The sequence below is a fragment of the Eurosta solidaginis genome, chromosome 3 (genome assembly GCF_040869045.1).
Source record: "Eurosta solidaginis isolate ZX-2024a chromosome 3, ASM4086904v1, whole genome shotgun sequence".
Taxonomy (NCBI): domain Eukaryota; kingdom Metazoa; phylum Arthropoda; class Insecta; order Diptera; family Tephritidae; genus Eurosta; species Eurosta solidaginis.
Window position 1 is genome coordinate 90079836 of NC_090321.1, and position 25530 is coordinate 90105365.

General features: G+C 38.6%; 1 protein-coding gene and 1 long non-coding RNA gene across 13 annotated transcripts in view; one reads left to right on the forward strand and one right to left on the reverse strand.

The window, feature by feature from the left end:
- LOC137244139 (protein transport protein Sec24C-like) overlaps positions 1–15538 on the forward strand; it is a 625388-nt gene extending 609850 nt beyond the window's left edge. For 4 of the 11 annotated variants that reach the window (XM_067772719.1, XM_067772720.1, XM_067772716.1 and 1 more), the window contains exons 4-10: positions 7960–8186; positions 8247–8876; positions 8930–9200; positions 9253–9436; positions 9492–9625; positions 13073–13458; positions 13518–15538. In XM_067772719.1, coding sequence (XP_067628820.1) covers positions 8041–8186; positions 8247–8847 — 747 coding nt within the window. In that variant the 5' untranslated portion in view covers positions 7960–8040 and the 3' untranslated portion in view covers positions 8848–8876; positions 8930–9200; positions 9253–9436; ... (1 more) ...; positions 13073–13458; positions 13518–15538. Of the gene's footprint in view, positions 1–7679; positions 7896–7959; positions 8187–8246; positions 8877–8929; positions 9201–9252; positions 9437–9474; positions 10851–13072; positions 13459–13517 lie in introns of those variants that run through there. The other 7 variants (XM_067772726.1, XM_067772718.1, XM_067772723.1 and 4 more) reach the window with 7 other exon arrangements.
- On the reverse strand, positions 15348–22778 carry LOC137244144 (uncharacterized). 2 transcript variants are annotated; one of them, XR_010950821.1, is made up of 5 exons: positions 22608–22778; positions 21549–21687; positions 21399–21487; positions 17055–17439; positions 15348–16995 (listed from the first exon to the last, which is right to left on the reverse strand). It is a non-coding gene; the product is annotated as an uncharacterized lncRNA (long non-coding RNA). The 2 variants fall into 2 exon arrangements; XR_010950820.1 differs by having other exon boundaries at positions 15350–16995; positions 21549–22767.
- Between the last annotated feature and the right edge of the window lie 2752 nt (positions 22779–25530).

Here is a 25530-nt window from a genome sequence, read left to right on the forward strand (position 1 = left end):
CATAAATTCGCCTGTGGATCGATGTATATATATATTAGTAAAAGGGAATATTAAAAAGAATATATATGTTTTATTGTATGTTGATGATTTAGTTATATCAACAGAAAATATTCATACAATGAACAATTTTAAATATTATTTGAAGAATAAATTTGGGATGACTGATCTTTTAGAAATTAAATATTTTGTCGGAATAAAAATTGATAGAGATGATAATCAAATAAGATTGAGTCAATCAGCTTATATTAATAAGGTTTTAAATAAATTTGGAATGGTTGAATGTAATCCAGTAAATTCTCCACTTCCAAGCAAACTAAATCAGGAAGCATTGACTTCTGATAATAAGTATGATGCACCGTGTCGTAGTTTGATAGGATGCTTAATGTATGTTATGATATGTACAAGACCGGACTTAAGTACATCTGTTAGCTTGTTAAGTCGATATTGTCAGAAAAATAACCAAGAACTATGGCAATGTTGAAAAGAGTTTTAAGATATTTAAAAGGAACAATAGATTCAAAATTAGTATATAGAAAGAATATTAACTATGAAAATCTCTTAATTGGATACGTAGACTCAGATTGGGGTGGTAGTGAGAGTGATAGAAAGAGCACAACAGGGTACTTATTCAAAATGTTTGATTCGAATGTGATCTGTTGGAATACACGAAAACAAAATTCTGTAGCTGCTTCATCTACTGAAGCAGAGTATATGGCTTTATTCGAGGCAGTTAGGGAAGCACTGTGGGTTAAATCATTATTAGAAAGTTTGAAAATAGAATTTACAAAATCAATTAAATTTTTTGAAGATAACCAGGGTTGTATAAGTATTGCAAATCACCCCTCTAGTCACAAACGATCATATAGATATAAAATATCATTTTACTAGAGAACAAATTGAAAATAAACTAATAAAAGTTGTTTATATTTCCACAGAGAAACAGATTGCAGATATATTAACTAAACCACTTCCAGCTCCACGTTTCAATGAACTAAGATGCCAAATGGGTTTAACTGAATAATGGATATTACTGAAGAAAACTATGAGACTGAACTTGGCATATACAGTATTCAATTAATATTTTATATAATATATGTAATTTTTTTTATTTTGGTCTGATTAGGTTTTTCTGGGTTTTTCCTAATCCTTGCAACAAATGTTGGACTATTATTATTACTCCCAGATAATATCAGGCTTGTCACATCTATATTTTAATTATAAGATTAAAAACAATGAATTTGGACTGATAGTATATGTAATTTAACTCATAGATATATATATTTATCTAAACTTTAATATGATTATTGCAATTTGAGGAGGTGTGTTGGCAACTCATGTATTTGATATTGACTTTTGAAGATACATGGCAAGCATACATGTGAAGCTATGTTAGTTAACACAGAAAATATTCGAGAATGTTCTACATTGCATGACAAAAGCAAATTGCAATATTCATTATAGCAATGTTAAGTTTATATGCTATGTAAAACTTAACATTGAAAGTTTGATTCAGTTTTGTAACGCCGGTGTGACAAGTTTTCTGAAAGAATTAAATAAGAAAAGATAAAAGAAATTTAAGTGGAATCAATAAATTTTGATAAATAGCTAATGTGTTGTGATTTTTATTGTCTCTGTACGATGGTGTACAAAGTGTTCCTTAAAGTTTGATTAATATAAAGGAAATCTTGGTTGCTGTTGTTATCTCTGTTGCATAAGAATTGCTGGCTGTGGTGGTCTGGTTGCTGTGGAGGATTGGTTTATTTGGATTGCGGTGTCCTGGTTTGGTGTTCTATAATATAAATTTAATAGGATGAGCCAGAAAAGCGGGCACGTCCTGTGAGTTTGGAACAACTTATTGTCATCTTGATGGCCGAACCGAAGCGAAAATAATTACAGTCTCTAGCACTCCATCCATTACTTCATCGTCAACGACAGAACTACGAAGACGTGAATCGCAGAACAGTAATGTTCCTGCTCCGCATATAAATGGTGTCTACTGAGAAATATAATTCTTATAAAATAACCATCGAGTTTTTTTTTTGCTTTATGCAATGCATGTGCACTTTCTTTATATGTTTTGAAACGTTGCTAACCACTTGCATGTTGCTATTGTAACTCTGAACACAAATAGGGAATTGTATTAGATTAGGTATTAGATTTAGACTAGGTATTAGATTAAGAAATGTACGATAGTGAAGATAGAAATTAAGTTATAATGTATCAAGGTCAATACAGTGCGAGCAGTAACTCTGAACCATGGTTCAACTATATACAGGTTGGCTCGTCTGTAAAGCAACAAAATATGTCTGGCCAAATTGTCAAAATCTGTGTATTGGTGTTGGTGCGAATGGTATAGAATGGAAACATAAAACTTAGCAGTTTTTGTATGTGTAAGTAAAATGTTCCCAATGTGTTGGTTTCATTTTGAGTTTGCCGTCTTCTTTTGATAATCCCTTCGACCATGCAATGACATAAATAAAATCAGCTGATGAGATGAGCCAACCTGTACATAATTGAACCATGCTCTGAACACAAATAGCGAATTGTATCAGATAAAGCTGCAGACATTGGTGCTTTATCGGTAACCGTATCGGTAAACTTATAACAGCTGATTCGACCAACCTTACGAGAATCAACGCAATCGATTATTGGTGCCGCTAAGGTCGTAACCGTATCGTAGCCAACCAATTGGTTTTTGGTTTAGCGTCGTAACGATAAACAGCTGATTACGTTAGGGATACGACTACAGCGATACGACAAACGGCAGCAATGACTACAGCTTTAGAAATGTACGACAGTGAAAATAGAAATTAAGATAAGGTATCGAAGTCGATACACCCTGCAAAAACGCTCCACGTCAGTTGACTAGCCATTTTACGGTCATTGTGACTTTTCCCAGCGGTTATATTCATAGTCACATTTGTATGGGCGTGATTAGGTTTTCTGACCAAATTTTCCGTTTCGTTCCTATTAATGTGATCGTGCATTCCGCTCCCACCTATAGGATGTGAGCATAGTACTGTGCTGCTCACACACGTCACAATGCTCGTCAAATGGCGGTCATATTCTCCGTCATTTCACTCTACATTTTCGAGTCATTCGACAATCAATTTTACTGCGGTTTTACCATTTATATAATGGTCGTTCCATTGGTTTATCGAGCTCTGGATCTGGATCAACTTTATGAGAGATTGCAGCACTAACATAAAACATCTGTTTTGTAGAAAATAAGAAGAAACGTACACAAAATTTTAAGATACTGATAGAATTATTAACATTAAGTTAGTTTCACACGTAAGCAAACTATTTATTTTCCTTACATCATCTTCAAGTTGTTTACTCTTTCAGTGTTTTTGCTTTTAAATATGGCGAGATCTTTTATGTATACACAAATGTACACGTATTTAGTTCAGTGCTACAATGGCTCAACTATATGGTTGGCTCATTTCACCAGCTGATTTTATTTTTTTCAATTCACTGGAGTAGGGATTGTCAGAAAGAGATAGCAAACTTAAAAAGAAACCAACGAATTTACAACATTTTCTTACTACTTACAAATGCTGCTAAGTTTTATGTTTTCATTCCATTCCATTCGTCCAACACCAACAAGCTAATTTCTTAGCTGTCAAAAAATCGACTACAGAAAACGAAACGAACAGAACTGCTATACGGATCAGAAATTGAACCAGATAATATCAGGATCACAACTTTGTTGTTGCATTTGCATGTTAAATTTCTATCCGTATCTCGCTCAAGTCTCAATGGAACGTAACTATAACCGCCATATAACATGAATTTTACTTGCAGATTTACTTTACCTGGAGCAGCCATATAAATAAAATATGAACCAAAAAAATTGAATTTACAATATTTATTATTTTCAATATTATTATATAAGTACATGAAATTGGAACTTATATTAATACAGTTCATATAAAAAAGAAGTAGGTACTTTAATAATAAGTAAACTCTCTTAATTGGTTTTTCTTTTCCAATTGAAATCTTTTCTAAGCGTGCAGAAAATAATTTTAAGCTTTAGAAAAAACTGCAATTATTTGAATAATCTACAACTTAAAGCTTAGTAGAAATTCAGATTAGGTTTACTCTTTTTTCAGATCAAGAATATTCAAAGGTGTCGTGGAATCCGATTGCTGTCGTAATTGATGAACTTAAAAATGTACGACTAGTAATTGAGTAAGACTTATTATTGTTCTAAATCTAATCATTTAAGCAATAATTCTGTAACCCTTAGCAGGAATATTGATTGGTTTCAAATCTAATTCCGACAGCAATCGTATCACGACATCCCTTATTATATATGCACATGAAATTGCAGCTTAAATTAATACAGTTGATACAAAGAAAAGTAAGTACTTTAATAATAAATAAACTCTCTTAATTGGTTTTTGTTTTCCAATTGAAATATTTTCCTGTGCAAGCATGCGTACTGTTTCAGTATTCAGACCCAGTTCGTTGATGAATATGTATACTATCCGTTAGGAAGACAATTGGGTGCGTTCGATTCATTCATATACTGTGGATATTTGAGCCGTAGACGCAGATATTTTGATTCTTTTTGAAGTGTAACATTTGTAAACAGTTGGGGTTCTCTGCTGTCACCACCACCACTAGAGAGCTATTGAAGAAACGCTCGACAAGATAATATGATGCGATTTACGCGCATAGATTTCTTCCACCTTGTCACAGTTATTGATGGAGAAAATGCGAAAGCCATATTTACCATCCTATACGGAAATGGAACTGTAGAGGAAGAAACATTTTATAAAATTTAATAAAATCAAAATATGATAGTTGTGTTAAAATGGGGTAAAGTATTGTATGTTAAAGTATAGCGAAGTTTGAATAGGTCTCATTCTTCATTCTTAGAAACATGTAAGAAGATACCTCGTAAGATATTAAAAATCCTCAACGCTTTTTTTGCAATAACTTAAAAAAAACTCATGTTCATCAAATTTCTGTTTAACTTCTACATATCAATAGCTACCTTTACCACCAGAAGGAGTTACTATTGCTTCTACACCTATGCAATTGTTTCGTACATCGATGAGCTTTGTAATAAAATAAACAGCTATCTCCACAATCTCTCCCTCACTAGGGTAGGCACCTCGTCGTTGGTGTGAGGGCTTAGCCGATCTCCATAGCGCCCGACTATGAGGCGGAACTGTTTAGGACTGGCATCTACGCCGTTTTGCCTCATAGGAGGGCGGCGGGATGTCGGTGACCAAGAACTGCCAACCTCCTAATCCAGGATGTTATGCGGACCGTGCCTATTGGACAATTTACAGCCAGGGGATAAATTCGGCTGTATTCGAACGGAGCCTTCCCGATACCGGACCACCTCGAGAAGTATTGATGGCCTTACCACAGTAAGGGGCGCTGCTGTGGCTGACGGTTCTTTCCCCGTATATAATACTGGACCGCTGAGCCCGCCTTGTCGGGCTGGTGGTCGTACGACCAAGATGAACGACTCATTACCAAATTGTAATAAGGATGATAAGAGGACTGAGTCGCAAGCCAAGGACGACGAATACGCATTAAGCGATGCGTCGGCTCGGTGAGCGAGAGTAGTGCTGATTCAATGAACTCCGTGTTGGAAAAGCACACAAATAAGTAGAAGAGTGGAGAAGGGTAAAGAGCAGGGGAATTAAAAGAGCTCTCTCCCAGTACCGTGCAGCAATAAGAATTTTTCAACGCCTGGGAGCAGTGGTCGACCCAACAGAAGTGAAGATCGAGCGTTTGGAATGGGCCCATGAGGCGGTAGAAGTAGGTCGAAGGCAGTTCAAAAGGTTTGCTGCTAGAAACCCTCGGTTCTGCAACCGGTACGAGGAAGAAGCGTCGAATCGTAGAATGAAGAGGCAACGTTCGGCGGAAGGGACAAGCCTGCTTTCAGGAGGCAGAAAGGACCCAGTCCCAGAGCCGCGAAGCAGGGCAGTCGCATAGACAAGACAAGTTGGCCCAAAGCTGTAAGACAGATGGGCCCCAATAGCGAGGTAGCAACTGCCTCGAAGGCTGCGAGTCAGAGGGAAGTTCCAACTACGGAAGTAGGAGATAAGCCAAAGGGAGATAACGCCAAGACTCCGACTTTCTCGGAGGTGCACGCCGGCTTTTCCCGAGAAGTTGAGTGATTCGATGTGTGCATAAGACTGAATAATGTACCGCACTCTTGGAGAACTGCTCGTGTAGCTTTCCTACCAAAGGCGGGGAAGCCGGTCACGTGTATCCCAAAGATTATAGACACAATAGATTAACATCATTTCTGCTTAAAACCTTTGAGAGGCTGATATATGTGTACATAAAGTACATCGTGGATTAAAAGCTGCTCCCCAGAACAGAACAGGCGTACACCAAAGGCAAGTCAGTAGACACCACATTGCATAGGGTGGTAATAAGCATAGAAAAGCCCTGGAATATAAGGAATATGCTCTAGAAGTCTTCTTAAACATTGCCGGGGCTTTCAACAGTGTTTCTAAATGGGCGATTATGGATGGTCTTAATTACGTTAAAGTACATCCAGCCGTATCCAGATGGATCGACTGCATGTTAAACTGCAGCAAGATTACATCGTAATGGGGATTGTACGCGGCCACGAAATTATAGGGCAGGGGCACTCCGCAGGGAGGGGTGCTATCACCTCTGCTGTGGACGCTGGCCATTAACCAACTGCTCAGGGGATTCTACGAGGGACCAGCAAACCTTACGGTTTACGCAGATGACGTTGCATATGGTCTTGTTTACAAAGAGGTACAAAGTCCCTAAGTTAGGAGGGGCGACCCTACGGGAGAAACCGTGCACAATATATCATCCTAGACAGTAAGCTGTCATGGAAGCTCAACGTGGAGGAGAGGGTGCCCTGCAAAAATCGTGAGACCAAAAACGCACACAGTCAGAATTTTTGACAGGGGTGACGATTTGGAATGAAAAATTCTCCAAATGAAATGGCATGTTGACAAATTTAGCTTTGCCACAATGTATCGTGCTCTCTCGCACCTACTATATTCATAGGTATTGTGAAATATGTAATTTTTGTGTGGAAAAAATTTTCTGCGAGTCCGCCATTTTCCGCGAATTGAGCTGTAGGCCTGTGCTAATTTTGGAGCATTAAATTAAATTAAAACAACAAGCAACAACAACAACCGAACAATAACTTTATAGCTGGTCAATATGGTGAAACAGCTAAGCCGCCGCCTCAAGCTAATGCGCCAACTTCCATGGATTCGCCATCGCCTCCAGCAACGACACCGCCAGGGAAAGCTGTACATGGTGGTCCCAATCAGATGACTATAAATAGGGCAAATATACCTGGCTTGCCTCATACTTTGTGTTTAATACATTTTGTTATTTTTCTAGACTGGTCAACCACCAGTCATCAAGTGCAGGCGGTGTTGCAGCTACACACCAGCACACAGGTTAATAGCAAGTTCCACCGCAATCGTGTCCAATGCCACGACAGTCTGGTCTACTGCAGTCACAATCCGGTCAAATGCCATCTCAACACCATATGCACCAGCCATTTTGTGGCCATGAGAAACATGGTCCTCCAGGTATGCCGCCCGCATCAACTGAACCAGGTGGGGCAATGACACCACATCCAGTTATACCAAGCTATATACCACAACAGCAACCGGGTTATGCAATGCCACGATAGCAGCAGCAACAACCTCCCCAGGCTGGCTATCTGCAAATGCCAAAAAATCGGGGCTATCCACCACAACCTCAACATCCAGGTTATCCTCTACAACAACAAGGTGCACCACGTGGTTACATGGGTCAAATGATGCCACCAACACAACCTGGACAGACGCCAATGCTCAGTCAACCATCCAAGCCGGGTCAACTCGCAATACCCGGACACGTCCGGACGTCCTGGTTATAATGTATGCTAATACAACTAATAATTTACAAATTTGCTGATGATTATTTTTGTGTTATTTTCTTTAGCAACCACCTGCACCTGTTACTGGTAAATATCAACAGCCGCAACAGTATGATCAAGCTCAACGCCGTTTAGATCCCGATCAGATGCCAAATCCGATAAGCGTTATCATTGAAAATAAAAATAGCACTGGTGGTGCTTTTATTACTAATGAACAGGGTTTATTACCATCATTGGTGACCACAAAATATGTGTTAGAAGATCAGGGTAACTCCTCGCTACGTTACGTTAGGTATCGATAACCGAAATTAATGTTTTGTTTGGCAATTACATTGATCTTTCTTCTTTGCAGGTCGTCTTTGTATTGCATACCTGCAACAGCTGATTTATTAAAAACAACAGCTTTGGCCTTTACACTTTACATCTCACCAATGGCACGCACGGTTGAGGGTGAATATGAGCCACCCATTGTAAATTTTGGTGAATTGGGTGCAATTAGATGTAATCGTTGCAAGGCTCATATGCAATTTGTAGATGCTGGTCGTCGTTTCCAATGTCTAATGTGTAAAGTAAGAAGAGATGGTAAAAAAAAAATCTTTCTCTTTTACTTGTGTTCATTGATCCATATTTTTTCTCAATGGTGTCAACTGCATATTTCCAACATTTGGGCCACACCGGACAGCGTATCGATAAATATGAACGTCCTGAACTTGTATTGGGTACAAGAATATTTGTGTAAAAAATGTTTGGGTACCGAAAGCTCTCAAGGTAAACCTCAACTCATATCCAACATCAATGCCTCGCATTCAATTGTGTACGCTGTACGCACTATATTGGGTTCACGTAGTATTGACAAGCATATTGTTGATTCCAGTGGTAAGGCCACAATTTCAAATGATGGGGCAACCATTATGAAACTATTGGATATTGTGAATCCAGCCGTAAAACTCTAGGAGACATCGCCAAATATCAAAATGCTGAGGTAAATTTTTTGTTATATTAGAATGTGTAGAATAAAAATGTTTCTCTTATCAGGTCGGCGATGGCACTACTTCAGTAGTATTTTAAGCATGTGAAATCTTAAAACATGTTAAGCCATATGTTGAGGAAGGCGTGCAAGCAGGTATCATCATTAAAGTTATACGTAAAGCATTACAATTATGCATGATAAAATATGACACGGCTGTACATGTCGAAGCGCCAATCAAAGGAACAACAAAGTGCTTTATTGGAAAAATGCTCTGCGACAGCAATGCCAGAAAATTGTTGATGCGGAATGGCGTCTACTGTACAATAAACTAGCTAAGTAAGGCGCCAATTTTGTGTTTTCTAAACTACCAATTGATTTTGGTACACAGTATTTTGCAGATCGTGATATGTTCTGTGCTGTTCATGTACCAGAAGAAGATTGGAAACGTAGAATGAAAGCTTGTGGTGGTGCTGTTATGACTACAGCTAATGATATTAATTCAAGTGTTTTGGGTCAATGTGATTACTTTGAAGAACGTCAGGTTGGTGCTGAGCGTTTCAACATTTTCCAAGGTTTGATAGTGGGTTTGACATTAATTTAATTTTTATAGTTTATAATTATTTAAAGGTTACGTTAATGCTAGAACATGTACATTGATTTTACGTGGCGGTGCCGAACAATTTTTGGAAGAAACTGATCTTCGTTACATGATGCTATAATGATTGTGCGGCGTACAATTAAATATGATTCTGTTGTTGCTGGTAAGTCAAAATACAAATTGACAAAAATGTCTAATCTTAAATTGTTAAGTAATATTATGAAAAGATTGTGTCCAACTCCGGAAGAAAAAACTATAAAATTTGTGTCAGTGAAATGATAATTATTGCTTTTGGTTGTAGTTTTGAGGCATCGTCTTCGAGTGCCTTCTGGTCGTATATGCCGTTTCTTTTGCCAACTACCTGTAAGGCGTTAAACTGATCAGTAACGTCGCCGTGGACTCGTTCAGTGTAATGTGTAATGGCGACCCCAAGTTCCTCGTGGCAATAGGGGGTGGGGCGGGATGGCTTAGAAGGTTTAAAGTGATGATATTAATCGTTCCCGAGATGGTTGTTGTTGTTGTAGCAGTGCTTCGCCCTAATAGGTGCGACCGATCACAAATTGTCATCGATATCCTCTAACGGGAGTCCAAGGAAACTTGCTGTTTCAACAGGGGTGGAGCATAATGAAAGGGGTGTTAGAGGCGTTGGTTCCACATTACAATTAAAGAGATGGTTGGTGTCATGTGGGGACACATTGCAAGCGGGCATACATTTTGTATGTCGGGGTTGATTCTGGATAGGTAAGAGTTTAACCTGTTACAGTATCCAGAACGAAGTTGAGCTAGAGTGAGTCGCTTTTCCCTGGGGAGTATGCGGTCCTCTTCCGCAAGTTTTGGGTACTGGATTCACCGGGCAATTCCTAGCATAAAGGTACGACGCCTGTTTGTGGAGTTCACTGAGGACCTGCTTGTGTTTTTTTGCTTCATACGGCTGAGTTCTCAGGGGTCGTATTTCCTCACAATGCTTACGGAGATTACTCTTTAAGCCCCTAAGCGGTGTTGGATCAACAATCATATGTCTGTTGGGATGCCCAGGCTTCTGGGTATTCTACAGAAACTGTTTGGTTAGCATTTCATTTCTTTCCCTTATTGGGAGTTTTCTCGCTTCATTGTGCAGGTGGTGTTCCGAGGACATAAGAAGGCAGCCCGTAGCGGCCTGAAATATTTCAATGAACTTCCTAATCACATAAAAAGTAGTAATAACTTCAATACCTTTAAAAAAGGTTTATTGGAGCATTGTAAAACCCTTCCAATAAGATAAAGTTTTTTTTTTTCTTTTATTTTTTACATGACATACCGATACTGGAGCGCGAAAAGGGAATGGTAATACTGGTAGCAGCAAAATACAATGCACCCGGCCCTACGGAAAAGAAAATCAGTCGCCACCTGTAAGTCCAGACAGTTCCAACAACAAATTTCGCTGGAATTCGGTATTTTCAGCCTATATTTACTGTTGCTGATCGGGATCACTCGCATTCCGACAGCATTAATATAACAATAAAATTATATGATGTGTAACCAAAATAAGGTCAAACAAAAGTTGGAGCAGGGGGGATTGGAAACACGTCCTTTTCAACCTCCCAATATATTTTGAGATGTGCTGATCGGAATCTTCATGCGTTCCGACAGCGTCTTTACTAAACAAAGTTGAGGGGTGATTGGGTACACTTCAATTTCCAACATCCAAAGACATGTTTAGCTGTGTTGATCGGAGACCAATACATTCCGACAGCTTAAATTACAAATATAATTGAAAAATATAAGTTCCAAATTTTGTTGCCTTAAGCTGGGAGCCCTGGAGGATTGGAAACGCGTCTTTTCCAAGCTTCCTTAAATAACTGGCTCCCAGACTCGTCCGTTTGTTACGCCAGTAAATATGCTGATCGGAATCTCATGGCATTCCAACAGCATATTCAATAGAAATAAATAATATAATAATGAATTGTACTTAATAGTTTAAGTTTTAGGCCTAAACAGCCGTAATAATAAATAAATAAATTATTGCTCTTGGGTGTAGTTTTTAGGCATCGTCTTCGAGTGCCTTCTGGTCGTATATGCCGTTTCTTTTGCCAACTACCTGAAAGGCGTTAAACTGGTCAGTAACGTCGCCGTGGACTCGTTCAGTGTAATGTGTAATGGCGACCCCAAGTTCCTCGTGGAAATAGGGGGTAGGCGGGATGGCTTAGAAGGTTTAAAGTGATGATATTAATCATTCCCGAGATGGTTGTTGTTGTTGTAGCAGTGCTTCGCCCCACCTAATAGGTGCGACCGATCACAAATTGTCATCAATATCCTCTAACGGGATTCCAACGAAACTTGCTGTTTCAACAGGGGTGGAGCATAATGAAAGGGGTGTTAGAGGCGTTGGTTCCACATTACAATTAACCCATCTATTGGTGTCATGTGGGGACATATTGCAAGCGGGGCATACATTTTGTATGTCGGGGTTGATTCTGGATAGGTAAGAGTTTAACCTGTTACAGTATCCAGAACGAAGTTGAGCAAGAATGACACGCGTTTCCCTGGGGAGTATGCGTTCCTCTTCCGCAAGTTTTGGATACTTTTCTTTGAGTACTGGATGCACCGTGCAATTCCCGTCATAAAGGTCTGACGCCTGTTTGTGGAGTTCACTGAGGATCTGCTTGTGTTTTTTTGCTTCATACGGCTGAGTTCTCAGGTGCCGTATTTCCTCATAATGCTTACGGAGATGACTCTTTAAGCCCCAAAGCGGTGCCATCAATCAGATGTCTGTTGGGATGCCCAGGTTTCTGGGTATTCTACAGAAACTGTTTGGTTAGCATTTCATTTCTTTCCCTTATTGTGAGTTTTCTCGCTTCATTGTGCAGGTGGTGTTCCGAGGATATAAGAAGGCAGTCCGTAGCGGTTTTGGGGGCAGCATTTTGGCAGGCCTGTATTTTCTTCCAGTGAGTAACCTTTAGGCTTGGCGACCATATCGGAGACGCGTACCATGCAAACGTCTATTTATATGTACCCCAAGTACTGCCGATTTATCGAATTATATTAAATATTTGTTACAGCTCTGGATTTTCGTTACAATTGCTAGTGCATCCTCTCCAAAATATAGATCCTGATCGAAAGTCACACCCAAGATTTTAGGGTGTAAGACAGTCGTTAGGGTAATGTCATATGGTCGAGATTTGTCGCGGCCATGTTTTAAATAAGGTCACCGATGATTTGGTTGGTGACAATATCAGGTTTCGCAAGGCGACAAAACTGGAGAGATTGGGGAGATAGCTGTTTATTTTATTACAAAGTTCATCGATGTAGGAAACAATAGCATAGGCGTAGAAGCTATAGTGACCCCTGGTGGTAAAGGTAGCTATTGATATGTAGAAGTTAAACAGAAGTTTGAATATGAGTTTTTTTTTTTAAGTTGTTGCAAAAAAGTGTTGAGAATTTTTAATATCTTACCAGGTACCTTCGCACATGTTTCTAAGAATGAAGAATAAAACCTATTCAAACTCAATTTTCACCAGGACAAAGGCGCTGGGACTTCGCTATACTTTAACATACAATACTTTACCCCATTTTAGCACAACTATAATTTTTTGATTTTATTAAATTTTATAAAATGTTTCTTCCTCTACAGTTCCATTTCCGTATTGGATGGTTAATATGGATTTCGAATTTTCTCCATCAATAACTGTGACAAGGTGGAAGAAATCTATGCGCGTAAATCGCAACATATTATCTTGTTCGAGCGTTTCTTCAATAGCTCTCTAGTGGTGATGGTGACAGCAGAGAAACCCAACTGTTTACAAATGTTACACTTCAAAAAGAATCAAAATATCTGCCATTGCGTCTACGGCTCAAATACCCACAGTATATGAATGAATGGAACGCACCCAATTGTCTGCCTAACGGATAGTATACATATTCATCAAATCGAAAATATTGCACCAAACGAACTGGCTCTGAATACTGAAACAGTACAATTATTCAAAATCGATGAGAAGGCTGTGATGATGGTATAGGGTGAGTTGTTGAATAACATACGAAAACCACTTTAACCCATCTATATATTTGCATTACAGCTAAAGCTTCACAAACAGCAAAAATTGCTGGCGCCAAGCAATTGGAAAAGGCAGTGAAGCATTCATCACACTGTACGGATGGTTCAAAGTTAGAAACTGCTGTTGTACCTGCTGCCACCGACACAACGGTCATCTCTACTTCGCCGAGTAGCAGCTCGTCCGACTATCTATCGAAGACAGTATAATCATATCTTTTGCCAACACAGGTTAGCAATGTGCTTGTACAGGAAAATATTTCAATTGGAAAACAAAAACCAATTAAGGAGTTTATGTATTATTAAAGTACTTATTTTTCTTTATATCAACTGTATTAATTTAAGTTGCAATTTCATGTACATATATAATAAGGTATGTCGTGATCATATTGCTGTCGCAATTAGACTTGAAACCAATCAATGCTCCTGCTAAGGTTTGCAGAATTATTGTTTGAATGGTTAGATTTAGAACAATAATAAGTCTGACTCAATTACTAGTCCTACATTTTTAAGTTCATCAATTAGGACAGCAATCGGATTCCACGACACCTTTGAATATTCTTGATCTGAAAAAAGAGTAAACCTAATCTGAATTTCTACTAAGCTTTAAGTTGTAGATTATTCAAATAATTGGAGTTTTTTCTAAAGCTTAAAAATATTTTCTGCTCGCTGAGAAAATATTTCAATTGGAAAACAAAAACCAATTAAGCGAGTTTATTTATTATTCAAGTTCTTACTTCTTTTTTATATGAACTGTATTAATTTAAGTTGCAATTTCCTGTACATATATAATAAGGGATGTCGTGATACGATTGCTGCCGGAATTAGATTTGAAACCAATCAATACTCCTGCTAAGGGTTGCAGAATTATTGCTTGAATGACTAGATTTAGAACAATAATAAGTCTGACTCAATTAATAGCCGTACATTTTTAAGTTCATCAATTACGACAGCAATCGGATTCCACGACACCTTTGAATATTCTTGATCTGAAAAAAGAGTAAACCTAATCTGAATTTCTACTAAGCTTTAAGTTGTAGATTATTCAAATAATTGGGGTTTTTTCTAAAGCTTAAAATTATTTTCTGCTCGCTTAGAAAATATTTCAATTGGAAAGAAAAACCAATTAAGCGAGTTTATTTATTATTAAAGTACCTACTTCTTTTTTATATGAACTGTATTAATATAAGTTCAAATTTCCTGTACATATATAAAAATATTGAAAATAATAAATATTGAAAATTCAGTTATTTTGGTTCATATTTTATGCATATGGCTGCTCCAGGTAAAGTAATTCTGCAGGTAAAATTCATGTTATATGGCGGTTATATAAATGGTAAAACCGCCGTAAAATTGATTGTCAAATGACTCAAAATTGTAGTTTTTTTTTTGCAGGGTATACATAAAACCAGTGCGCATTTTATCAGAGTTGCCATAGTAAAATTTTATTATCAGTTATTTGTATGAAATATTTTACTCTTGGCAACTCTGTTCGATCGTCATCGTGTCGTGCCCTGCAAAAACGCTCCACGTCATTTTACTAGTCATTTTACGGTCATTGTGACTTCCTGCAGCGGTTATATTCATAGTCGTTTTTGCGGCGGATTAGGTTTTGTGACCAAATTTTCCGTTTCGTTCCAATTAATGTGATCGTGCATTCCGCTCCCACCTATAGGATGTGAGCATAGATGCTCACACACGTCACAATGCTCGTCAAATGGCGGTCATTTTTCCGTCATTTCACTCTACATTTTCGAGTCATTTGACAATCAATTTTACTGCGGTTTTAACATTTATATAACCGCCATATAACGTGAATTTTACCTGCAGATTTACTTTACCTGGAGCAGCCATATGAATAAAATATGAACCAAAAAAATTTAATTTTCAATACTTATTATTTTCAATATTATTATATATGTACATGAAATTGGAACTTATATTAATCCAGTTCATATAAAACAGAAGAACTTTAATAATAAGTAAACTCGCTTAATTGGTTTTTGTTTTCCAATTGAAATCTCTTCTAAGCGAGCAAAAAAATAATATTAAGCTTTAGAAAAAACTCCAATTATTTGAATAATCTACAAATTAAAGCTTAGTAGAAATTCAGTTCAAGAATATTCAAAGGTATCGTGGATCCGATTGCTGTCGTAATTGAAGAACTTAAAAATGTACGACTATTAATTGAGTCAGACTTATTATTGTTCTAAATCTAATAATTCAAGCAATAATTCTGCAACCCTTAGCAGGAGTATTGATTGGTTTCAAATCTAATTCCGACAGCAATCGTATCACGACATCCCTTATTATATATGCACATGAAATTGTAACTTAAATTAATACAGTTCATATAAAGAAAAGTAAGTATTTTAATAATAAATAAACTCGCTTAATTGGCTTTCGTTTTCCAATTGAAATCTTTTCCAAGCGAACAGAAAATAATTTTAAGCTTTAGAAAAAACTCCAATTATTTGAATCAATTTAAATCTACAACTTAAAGCTAATTAGAAATTCAGGTTAGATTTACTCTTTTTTTTCAGATCAAGAATATTCAAAGGTGTCGTGGAATCCCATTGCTGTCGTAATTGATGAACTTAAAAATGTACGACTAGTAATTGAGTCAGACTTATTATTGTTCTAAATCTAATCATTCAAGCAATAATTCTGCAACCCATAGCAGGAGTATTGATTGGTTTCAAATCTAATTCCAACAGCAATCGTATCACGACATCCCTTATTATATATGCACATGAAATTGTAACTTAAATTAATACAGTTCATATAAAGAAAAGTAAGTATTTTAATAATAAATAAACTCGCTTAATTGGTTTTCGTTTTCCAATTGAAATCTTTTCTAAGCGAGCATAAAATAATTTTAAGCTTTAGAAAAAACTCCAATTATTTGAATAATCTACATCTTAAAGCTTAGTAGAAATTCAGATTAGGTTTACTCTTTTTCAGATCAAGAATATTCAAAGGGGTCGTGGAATCCGATTGCTGTCGTAATTGATGAACTTAAAAATGTACGACTTGTAATTAAGTCAGACTTATTATTGTTCTAAATCTAATTATTCAAGCAATAATTCTACAACCCTTAGCAGGAGTATTGATTGGTTTCAAATCTAATTCCGACAGCAATCGTATCACATCCCTTATTATATATGTACGTGATATTGCAACTTAAATTAATACTGTCGATATAAAGAAAAGTAAATACTTTAATAATAAATAAACTCTCTTAATTAGTTTTTGTTTTCCAATTGAAATCTTTTCCTGTGCAAGCACATCGCTAACCTGTGTTGGCAAAAGATTTGATTATACTGTGTTCGATAGATAGTCGGACGAGCCGCTACTCGGCGAAGTAGAGATGACCGTTGTGTCGGTGGCAGCTGTTACAACAGCAGTTTCTAACTTTACACCATCCGTACATTGTGATGAATACTTCACTGCCTTTTCCAATTGCTTGGCGCCAGCAATTTTTGCTGTTTGTAAAGCTTTAGCTGTAATGCAAATATATAGATGGGTTAAAGTGGTTTTCGTATGTTATTCAACAACTCACCCTATACCATCATCACAGCCTCCTCATCGATTTTGAATATGTGTACTATTTCAGTATTCAGACCCAGTTCGTTTGGTGCAATATTTTCGATTTGAAGAATATGTATACTATCCGTTAGGCAGACAATTAGGTTCAATCGATTCATTCATATACTGTGGGTATTTGAGCCGTTGACGCAATGGCAGATATTTTGATTCTTTTTGAAGTGTAACATTTGTAAACAGTTGGGTTTCTCTGCTGTCACCATCACCACTAGAGAGCTATTGAAGAAACGCTCGACCAAGATAATATGTGAGATTTACACGCATAGATTTCTTCCACCTTTTCACAGTTATTGATGGAGAAAATGCGAAAGCCATATTTACCATCCAATACCGAAATAGAACTGTAGAGGAAGAAACATTTTATAAAATTTAATAAAATAAAAAATGATAGTTGTGCTAAAATGGGGTAACGTATTGTATGTTAAAGTATAGCGAAGTCTCAGCGGCTTTGTCCTGGTGAAAATTGAGTTTGAATAGGTTTTATTCTTCATTCTTAGAAACATGTACGAAGGTACCTGGTAAGATATTAATAATCCTCAACGCTTTTTTTTGCTATAACTTAAAAAAACTCATATTCAAACTTCTGCTTAACTTCTACATATCAATAGCTACCTTTACCACCAGGAGTCACTATTGCTTCTACGCCTATGCTATTGTTTCCTACATCGATGAGCTTTGTAATAAAATAAACAGCTATCTCCCCAATCTCTCCAGTTTTGTCGCCTCGCGAAACCTGATATTTTCACCAACCAAATCATCGGTGACCTTATTTAAAACATGACCGCGCCAAATGTCGACCATATGGCATTACCCTACAGACTGTCTTACACCCTAAAATTTTGGGTGTGACTTTCGATCAGGATCTGCATCTTGGAGAGCATGCACTAGCAATTGTTACGAAAATCATCGTTGGTGTGAGGGCTTAGCCGATCTCCATAGCGCCCGACTATGAGGAGGAGCTGTTTAGGACTGGCATCTACGCCGTTTCGCCTCATTGGAGGGCGGCGGGATGTCGGTGACAAAGAACTGCCAACCCCCTAATCCAGGGTGTTATGCGGACCGTGCCTGTTGGACGATTTGTAGCCAGGGGATAAATTCGGCTGTATTCGAACGGAGCCTTCCCGATACCGGACCACCTCGGGAAGTATTGATGGCCTTACCACAGTAAGGGGCGCTGCTGTGGCTGACGGTTCTTTCCCCGTATATAATACTGGACCGCTGAGCCCGCCTTGTCGGGCTGGTGGTCGTACGACCAAGGTGAACGACTCATTACCTAATTTTCATAAGGACGATGATAAGAAGAGGACTGAGCCGCAAGCCAAGGACGACAAATACGCATTAAGCGATGCGTCGGACTCGGGGAGCGAGAGTAGTGCTAATTCAATGAACTCCGTGTTGGAGACGCACACAAATGAAAAAGAAGTAGAAGAGTGGAGAAGGGTACGGAGCAAAGAGCTCTCTCGAAGTACCGTGCAGTACTAAGAATTGTACAACGCTTGGGAGCAGTGGTGGACCCAACATAAGAGGAGATCGAGCGCTTGGCATGGGCTCATGAGGCGGTAGAAGTAGGTCGAAGGCAGTTCAAAAGGTTTTCTGCGAGAAACCCTCGGTTCTGCAATCGGTATGAGGAAGAAGCATCGAATGGCAGAATAAAAAGGCAACGTTCGGCGGAAGGCGACAAGCCTGCTTTCAAGAGGCAGAAAGGGCCCAGTCCCAGAGCCGCGACGCAGGGCAGTCCCATAGACAAGACAAGTAGGCCCAAAGCTGTAAGACAGATGGGCCCCAATAGCGAGGTAGCAACTACATCGAAGGCTGCGAGTCAGAGGGAAGTTCCAACTATGGAAGTAGGAGATAAGCCAAAGGGAGATAACGCTAAGAATCCGACTTTCTCGGAGGTGCTAGAGGGAGCTAAGACTCCGGCTTTCTCGGAGGTGCCAAAGGGAAATAACACTAAGACGCCGGCTTTTCCCGAGAAGATGGGTGATGTGGCAAAGCAGTCACTGACTGTGGCGCTGGTTGATCGTAGCAGTCCTTTCGAACAGATGACTAGTGAAAGGTGGAGATCTGTAGAAAAGGAGCTTATTAGCTTAATGTTTAAGATGATGCGGGAATAACCAAGTAAGCTCCTTCCAACCTTTGATTCGGGGGATGGTATAATGGTATGAAGATGATAGCGTGCGACAACATCGCGAGCTTGCGGTGGCTGGAGGAAGTGGTTCCAAACCTCTAAAGGCAGGGCACGAACGCGCGTTTTGAGATGGTGGATAAAGCGCAAATCCCCAAGGTACCAAAAGTTAAGGTATGGATACCATGCGTGATGAAGTCGGAGGATATACTGCGATTTTTGCAGAATCAGAATCAGTCGCGGGTATTAAAGTCCTAACACGCTGGACGTGGGCGAAGTCGAAAAGGACCTCAAAAGCCTAAGGGAAAAAAGACAGGTGGAGGTAGCGCACGTCACCCCGAATGTGTTAGAAGGGGACCAACAGCCAGATGGTGCTGTGAGTCGCCACGTGGTGCTGTGGAACACCCGGCACAACAGGTACAAGAGGCTGAAGGGGGCTTCGAACACTCTAAACCAAAAGGGCTAGGGGAGGACGACGACGTCACGATGAAGGTGCTGGAGGGGGACAAGCAGCCCATTGGTGCTGCGAGTCCTACAGATAAACCTCCAACACAGTAAAGTGGCGTCGAGCGAACTCCTCCTCCTAACGCGCTGATCCAGGAGCCGTGGCTTCCATCGGGAGGAAAGGTTTCTGGACTTAGCGCGCGCGGATTTGGCGTTTACTATGCGCAAACGGAAGGACGGGTGCGAGCTGTAGTAATGGTAAGGAAACAGCTGCATTCATATAAAATAAAAAATAAATAAATGTAAGGCGCGATAACCTCCGAAGAGATCTAAGGCCGAGCTTCTCTTCCAATTTGCGTCGTGCTCCTCTTGATTTTTCCCTACAAATTGGCCGGACGGGACCTACATGTTTTATGCCGACTCCGAACGGCATCTGCAAGGCAGATGAGTTTGCACTGAGAGCTTTTCATGGCAGAAATACAATCGGAGCGCTTGCCAGACACTGCCGAGGGGCGACCCCGCTTAGAAAAATTTTCTTCTAATTGAAAAATCTTATTTCTAAAATTTTGATGTTGCTTTGCCAGGGAGTTGAACCCACGGCATACGGTGTGATAGGCGGAGCACGCTACCATCACACCACGGTGGCCGCCGCATTCATATATGCTGCCTAATTACACTACTGAGGATCTCGTAGTGGTGGTGAAATCGCCGGGCTCAGATGGTACATGTCCGGCCATGCTACAAGTTTCAAGTAGGGCTGTCGTGGGATGGCTTAAAATAATATTCGATGGGTGCATAAACTGAATCATGTACCGCACTCTTGGAGAACTGCTCGTGTAGCTTTCCTACCAAAGGCGGGGAAGATCGGTCACGTGTATCCCAAAGATTATAGACCCAATAGCTTAAGATCATTTCTGCTAAAAACCTTTGAGAGGCTGATAGATGTGTACATAAAGTCCAACGTGGATGAAAAGCTGCTCTCCACAACACAACAGGCGTACACCAAAGGCAAATCAGTAGACACCGCATTGCATAGGGTGGTAATAAGCATAGAAAAAGCCCTGGAATATAAGGAATATGCTCTAGAAGTCTTCTTAAGCATTGCCGGGGCTTTCTAAATGGGCGATTATTGATGGTCTTAATTACGTTAAAGTACATCCAGCCTTGCCCAGATGGATCGACTGCATGTTAAACTGCAGTAAGATTACATCGCAATGGTGATTGTACGCGGCCACGAAATTAGTGGACAGGGGCACTCCGCAGGGAGGGGTCCTATCACCTCTGCTGTGGACGCTGGTCATTATCCAACTGCTTAGGGGATTCTACGAGGGACCAGAAAAACTTGCGGTTTACGCAGATGACGTTGCATATGGTCTTGTTTACAAAGAGGTACAAGGTCCCTAATTGGACCAGGCCTAAGTTAGGAGCGGCGACTCTACGGGAGAAACCTTGCACAAAATATCTAGGAATGATCCTAGACAGTAAGCTGTCATGGCAGCTCAACGTGGAGGAGAGGGTGAGGAAGGCTTCAACGGCACTTTATGCATGTAAAAGAATGCAAAAGAACCGGCATATACGATCAGAAGGAACTCGATGACGATGCCTCAAAACTAACAACCAAAAGCAATAATTATCATTTCACTGACACAAATTTTATAGTTTTTTTTCGGGATTTGGACACAATGTTGTTGTTGTTTTTGTAGCGATAAGGTTGCCTCCCGCGTGCCTTACATTGCTTGGCAGATTTGCGGTGCAGCAGTGATGCAAAACGGGCCACTGGTTTTGCCATATTTCATTACAGCTGCTTTGAGGATTTCATCCTGAAAGTTATCAATTTAGTTAATAAACGGCCAAGAGTAACCAGTCGCGTCAAATGCTTACCTCAGTGTTTCTCCACACACCACCTTTTATCATAATTCGCGGCATGGTGCTATATAATTGTGAATTCTTTCGATGAGAACAAAAATCAAATCAAAAATTTTTGTCGAAATAAACAGCAAAAATCATTGTATATTAAAGACTTTGGGAAAATTTTAGAATAGCACCCCCCCGAGTTCGGGGTAAAACTTGGTATCAAATGAAAGAGGGAGTTCTCCCGATCACAAATATATATATTTTAAAGTGCGAAAACTTATAATTTAAAAGTTATTTGTTGTTAAAGTTTGCAAATTTAGCAAATTTCTATAGCACTTTAAATTACAATTTACACATCTTTCAAAACCTTAATCCACATTCATTTCTATATAAATTGGCAACGATAAACTTAAATTGCATTTTTGTGTATTTCACATTTCATTTTTGCATTGTTTTCACTTATTAGGGGGACTCATGTAACCGTATAAATGCCTTATAAAGTGTGTAAACGAATAAATTTATCTAGTGCGTAAACGAGCTGTCAAATTTTGTATGAAAAATCATTTACACAATTTGGATAAATTTACGCGCACATTTCATTGTGTAAACACGGTAAACTCAAAGGAATGCAACCTTGCAGACATTACAGCAGGCATTTTCATCAGAAATCTCCAACATCAGCAAGTAAAAGCGTTTTAGTTTTGATATTTCACTTAATCTTGGCATTTTTTAATTTGCATAACAATCAGAAAAATTTAATTTGGCAATAATACCGCTGATAAACAATCAAGTTTATCAAGAGTATTACTAGGTGCGTTCATATAACAGCGTGTGTAAATGGATATAATTTTACACCTTATAAGTTTATATGCTTTCATGAGTCCCCCTATTATAAATGTTTTTATTAAATCAATCGCGCTTTTGTAGCAACATGCACATATATATATATTTATATATATACATATATTTTATTGATGACGTTACAAAGCTGTGCTGCCACATATATATACGAATACACATATAAAATTTGTATAGAAATTTGCAAACTTTAACACCAAATAACTTTTAAATTATAAGTTTGCGCACTTTAAAATATATATATATATATGTGATCTGGAGAACTCCCTCTTAATTTTAAATCTTTCCGGAGGTATTCCATTTAAAACTCTCAAAATTGAAAAATTTTTCGACCACCAAATGTTTTGTTGTCTCTGCTGAATTAGAAATGGCCGAATTTTTTGACGTATTTTGCTATCCGTATAAAAATAATAGGTGCGAGAGAGCACGATACATTGTGGGAAAGCTAAATTTGTCAACATGCTATTTCATTTGGAGAATTTTTCATTCCAAATCGTCACCCCTGTTAAAAATTCGTGTGTCTGTGTGCGTTTTTGGTCACACGATTTTTGCAGGGTGATCACGGTCGTTAAAAAACGAGCAATGATCGGCTGATGGTGGTCGGCAAACGCATTGCAAAGGAGTATTGTTAGAGTACTCCAACATGAAGAAAATGGAACACGTAATCCAACAATTTTTGCAGGGAAGCAAAAAAAAAAATCACTGTATAGTAAAGAAATGGAAGAAAGAGAAGATGGTGGACTTCCGGTTCATTATTGGATTGAAGACTGAAAAATAAAGTATTAAGTTAATTATTCCGGACGTTTCTGCTGTTTTATTAACCATCCAAGATAGAAGTTACACTATGTTGTTTTTGTTCCAATGTTAAGTAAAACTAATTATACTATTTGTAAACCGACGGGCACATAAACGCAAACACGACGTGCAAAGCTTATTAAACAAAACCATAGTACAGGTTTACAAGTATGATATGTATGAGAAGGAAACAAAAACTGTTTGAAACCAAGGTCGACTGCAATAAACCTTCCAAAAATGTGGAAAGAGAAATGAAAAGACGCGTTTTGTCCTGTTATCAATAGTTCAAAGGCGAAAAAGTATTCGAATTATTGGGAGCGAGGCAAAAACGCGTCTATTAATACCTCCCCCGACGGTTTTGGTCGTGTTCTAGCAATCGTCCCCGTTAATAAAGTATCAGAATTTGTTGATTAAAATTGTCCAAAACATATGGATTTTAAAGAGAAATGTAATTAAGTGCTCATTTGAAAGTAAATAAGGATATTTCTTTGTAATTTTACAATAAAATTTTTACAAAGTTTTCGCTAGCAACTACTAGGCTTTTCTTGGACCTAAGAAGTACAACAGTGCCAAATAGCATCCACACAAAAAACGAACAAGAACAAGCATTTTATCAGGTGAGCGTGACTGTGTATGTGCGCGCTGCTACATATCCTACTTGTAGACCTGTACTATGAACAAAACCCTAACTTACAGTTATCAGACCAAGTCAAGTCAAGCTAGCACAAATCACCAACCTAGATTGCGCATTCACGAGCATTGTGAATAATGACTAAGTGTGTTATCTTATCTGTCAACTGCCTGACAGGCTGTTCAATATGGCTACTTTTCAGCGTTTTGACAGGCTGTTCAATATGGCAGTGCCTATCTTCAGCAGGTGATAGAAAGAGATACAGAATGAGGCAGCGATAGTTATTTACAAATCAGGTGATCCAATCACTTTGGAATTTTGACGTTTATGCAGAAGATATCCAACTTAGTCATCATTCACAATGTTCACGAGTTCAAAATTGCTTCGTTCTACGCAAATACGTCATAGTTGACTCTTGAGCGAATAAAATACAGAGCTAAAGGAAAAGAGTCAGTTCATACGTCAGAAAAAACAGCTGCCCTAATGTTTACATGCGTAATGCGCAATCATCCCCCGAAAATTAGTGAGTTTGACATGTTTTTGGTTATGTTTTAAATTTTATTTTTACATTAACATTTTCAACAATGCAAATAACACGGGAAAATTATTTCGGTGTCTGATGGTTCACTTTTTCCACAAAAAAGTAGATTTTAGTTGTATTTTTATGCACAAAATTTTCAAACTAAAAACAAAATTTTCTTTTGTCAGAAAAAATAAAGAAAAAACGGCCGAATGTCAAGAAAACCTATCGAAACACAAACTGACTCGTAAATTTTTAATAAACTAGGTTGTATTTTTCTGTATTTCGTCAGTCTTTTACAATATAATTTACACACTTATATTTTCTCATATTCTTTTGTTAAAATAAATTCATTTGCAAATGTCGAACTCTTCTTCATTTGCTTTCCTTGAAACAAAAGTTGCAAGTTAGCTACTTTTTCATGTCAGATGGCGCCAGTGTCGCTCAATACACGGTTCTCCATAAAATACGTGCAATCTGCTCATAATGCATAAAGCTGGAGACATTGGTGCTTTATCGGTAACCGTATCGGTAACCTTTTAACAGCTGATTCGACCAACCTTATGAGAATCAATGCAATCGATTATTGGTGCCGCTAAGGTCGTAACCGTATCGTATCCAACCAATTGGGTTTTGGTTTACCGTCGTAACGATAAACAGCTGATTACGTTAGGGATACGGATACAGCGATACGACATACGGCACCAATGACTCCGGCTTAAAGCTGTAGTTGGTGCAGTTTGTCGTATCGCTGTAGTCGTATCCCTAAAGCTGCAGACAGTGGTGCTTTATCGGTAACCGTATCGGTAACCTTATAACAGCTGATTCGACCAACCTTATGAGAAACAATGCAATCCATTATTGGTGCCGCTAAGGTCGTAACCGTATCGTAGCCAACCAATTGGGTTTTGGTTACCGTCGTAACGATAAACAGCTGATTACGTTAGGGATACGGATACAGCGATACGACATACGGCACCAATGACTCCGGCTTAACGTAATCAGCTGTTTATCGTTACGATGGTCAACCAAAAGCTGGAGACATTGGTGCTTTATCGGTAACCGTATCGGTAACCTTATAACAGCTGATTCGACCAACCTTATGAGAATCAATGCAATCGATTATTGGTGCCGCTAAGGTCGTAACCGTATCGTAGCCAACCAATAGGGTTTTGGTTTACCGTCGTAACGATAAACAGCTGATT